Below are 3462 nucleotides of genomic sequence, written 5' to 3' on the forward strand. Positions count from 1 at the left end.
CTTTAACCCCTGATTGGGGCTATGCCTTTAAAACGGGCCCCGGGGCGGGGGCTCTCACCCCGCAGGAGGAGGAGGCTGCCCAGGAGCAGGTGGCCTGAGTGAGCTGCTCCTTCCCACCCCACTTCACCCCACTTCACCCCCCACCTCCACCACACTCTCTCTCCCCTGCCCTGGCACTTTTCTGGTACCTGTAGCCAGGCTCGTGTCTGGCTGGCTTTGCCCCTGGTCTGGGTTTTAGTCTGGAATTTGCACCTCTTTTTGCATGTAGTGTGCCCCTGCTGCCTCCCATCTTTCTGTTCCTGTGCCAAGCTGAAGCAGCTGGCATGACAGCCCTGGTTTGATAGTGGCTGCAGGACGCTGAGGTCTCGTTTTGCTGGTGCCTGCAACCAGCTCTGCCTCACCAGGGGGAAGTATGACTGCAGGCTTCCCCTGATCCGGCCAGCGCCACCTCACCCCCTCCACACGCCCACCATGGCTTTGCTCCAGCCCTTCACCAGCCTTCTCCTCCTCTTCACTCTGTCCCTTTCCTGGGCTGCAAACCAGTCCCTGCTGCCCCCCAGCTCCCTGCCTGCTGTCCCCCCGCTGCCGCTCCTGCAGGCCCTGCAACTGCGGGCACCGGAAAGCCAGGGCTGGCGAGCGGGGCCAGCAAGCGGGCAACCCCTGCGCTACATGCTGAACCTGTACCGGCGTGCCACCGACCGCGAAGGGCGACCCCGGCACGGCCGCAGCCTGGGCACCAACACCGTCCGCCTCGTCCGGGCCAGTTCCCAGGGGGGCCAGCCCTGGGCAGGTAAGGAGCGGGTGGGCACCAAGGGCAGTGCAGGGGTTAGTGGAGCCAGTGGGGTGGGATTGAGCCCTGGAGGGTCTCTGCATCCTTCCCCCCTTTGCTGTGTCCTGGCCAGAGCTGGCATGTCCTGTGCCCTGCAAGGCCACCCTTGGCCTTGGGGTCCCCCTTGATGGGGGCCCAGGCTCTCCCCACCCTGGGGGTGAGACAGGCCCCGTGTGCCCCGTTCCCCTTCCCACCCTGCCCAATGCTGTGCCATGCCAGTGGTGTTGGTGCGGAGGATGGGGATTGTCCCAGTCACTATTTGCCCTTCACCCAGCGGTGAGCTGTGGCACGCAGCTGCTCCTGCCTTGTGCCAGGGCACCTGGCTGTCATGGGTTTTTGGGGTGGCGATGCCACAGGCTCTGCTGCATTGTGCGGGGCCACAGCAGCACCCTGGGAGAGGGTTGCACTGGTGTGGCATCCACTATGCCGTATCGGGGGGACACTGACTGCTGCTTCCCCACAGGTCGCTGGTACGTGCAGCCCCTCACCTACCGCCTGGAGGGCCAGCCCAAGGCTGAACAGCTCCTCCGAGCTGCTGTGGTCTACCTGCCCAACCTGCCGCTGCCCCACGGCCGCCTCCTCTGCACCCTGGAGCTGGCGGCCACCGGTGAGGGGCCCGGGGTGCTGCTCAGCCCTGCCGCCCGCCCCCGCCACGGCTGGGCTGAAGTGGATGTCACGCCTTACCTGGTGCCAGGGAATGGCAACGCAGGGAGCCTGGTCCTGCGGCACGTCTGTGTGCGTGCCGGCCGCGTGGGGGGCCACGACACCCCAACGGCCCCCAGCCACCCCTTCCTCCTCCTCTACCTCAATGACACCCAGACTGGGCTGACACCACCAGCAGCAGAGCCTCACCGGCACCGGCGTGACACAGGGACACTGGCCCATGACCTGTCCAGCTACCTGCGGGAGCAGGGAGGGGAGAAGAGTGACTGCTCCCTGCGCCCCTTCCCTGTCAGCTTCGCCCAACTGGGCTGGGACCACTGGATCATCGCTCCCCACCGCTACAACCCGCGCTACTGCAAGGGTGCCTGTCCCCACCTGCTCCGCTACGACTACCATGCGCCCAACCACGCTGTGGTGCAGAGCTTCGTCCATCAGCTGGTGGATGCCAACGTGCCCCGGCCTTCCTGCGTCCCCTACCGCTACAGCCCCATCAGCGTCCTCATGATCGAGCGTGATGGTGGCATCCTCTACAAGGAGTATGAGAACATGATTGCAGAGTCCTGCACCTGCCGGTAATACCTGCTGCCCCGGCACATCACCCCCAGGCTCTGCCTGTCCCTGCTGGATCTGGACTTCAGGGTTTGTCTTGCTCTGCCTGGCGCAGGTCTGTCCCCCCTCCCTGTGCAGCACTGCTCTGCCGGAAGGTTTTACGATGGCATTTTTATGTAAATTGTGGGTTTTTAAAGGCAGGAGCCTGTGCTGGGGCAGTTGCCCTGTGGCATCTGTCCTTCCTGTAGCTCCATGGCCACTGCCTGTTTTTGGGGGTGGAGGGGCTTGGCTGATGCTCCCAGAGAAGAGCTGGCTCCCTGGACTGGAGCACAAAGCTCTTAGCAGGTGGTGTGGGGTCTCCTGGTGGAGCTAGGGCAGGAAGGGTTGAGCGTTCCAGGTGTCCCTGTGCTTGGCACCCAGCTGGTGCCATCGGTGTTCGGAGAACCCCTGCCTGTGGGATCCGTTCCCAGCTCACATGCACCCCGTTCTGTCTAGTCCCGGCTGTGGTGGTGTTGCACCAGGCTTGGAATTGGGCTGGGGAGGGTGAAAGCCCCTCTCCTTCCCTGCAGTTCTGCTCTGGGGAAGCTGTGAAAGCTGGAGGGACCCAGGCTGCCAGCTCTGCTCCCAGTACCGGGGGCCAGGCTGTGCCTGCTGCTTCCTCTGCCACCCCTGTCCTTTACCTCCTTGGCTTGCCCTTGAGCTAGGCTCAGGTCTCACCCTGTCCCAGGGGTCAGACCCCCGTCGTGGTGTCCCTCTGCCTTTCTGCACCCTTGCTGTCCCATGGGGCTCAGGCTCTGCTGGGCTCCTGGCCAGTCCCCGTTCCTGGAGGGGTCGGTCCTATTCCCAGCACCCCTGCTGCCTGCTTTTCCTCTATTTATTGCTGACTGTGTAATTAAATAAATTGGTGGATTTTGCTAAAGACCATCTTGGCCTGTTCTTGCTCTGTCCCTGGGGTACAGCAGGTGCCCCCTGGGACAGGCTGGGGTAGGCTGTCCCCGTGCAGGCACCCTTGTGCCTGCATTGGAGGGAGCAGGTGCTGCTCCCTGCTGTGTGCAGGGGGTAAACCCCAGCTGGCTCAAGCAGGAGCTGGGAGAAGAGGCTTCCGTGGAGCTACAGACCTTCCCTTGGGCAGGGGGGACAGATGGGGCTGCAGGCAGCTGCCCCAGTGAGGCTGAGGACAAGAATGCCCCAGATCCCTCTATATGGGGGGGCACAGGGGTGCAATGAGCTGGGTCTCCCTGGGCTGTCTGTCACCCTGGCCAAGGCATTTGGCTGCCAGGATTATTTTGGGAAAATGTCTACAGGCAGACCTGCCTGTTCCTGGGCGCAATGCCCGGTGTTTGCAAAGCTAGGACAAAGTTCCCTTTCTTTGAGCAGCAAGGCATGGATAGCAGCTGTAATCCTTGTCCCGCAGTGTTTGG

At 63.3% G+C, this 3462-nt stretch overlaps 1 protein-coding gene across 1 annotated transcript; it reads left to right on the plus strand.

Annotated features, from left to right (window-relative positions):
* Window positions 1–471: 471 nt before the first annotated feature.
* BMP15 (bone morphogenetic protein 15) lies at window positions 472–2068 on the plus strand (the record flags this gene model as incomplete). Its single annotated transcript, XM_082061907.1, has 2 exons — window positions 472–790; window positions 1293–2068. The coding sequence occupies 2 exons, from the start codon at window positions 472–474 to the stop codon at window positions 2066–2068; spliced, it is 1095 nt and encodes a 364-aa protein (XP_081918033.1).
* Window positions 2069–3462: the final 1394 nt, after the last annotated feature.

Source organism: Streptopelia decaocto (assembly GCF_964273445.1).
Source record: "Streptopelia decaocto genome assembly, chromosome: 10".
Lineage (NCBI taxonomy): Eukaryota > Metazoa > Chordata > Aves > Columbiformes > Columbidae > Streptopelia > Streptopelia decaocto.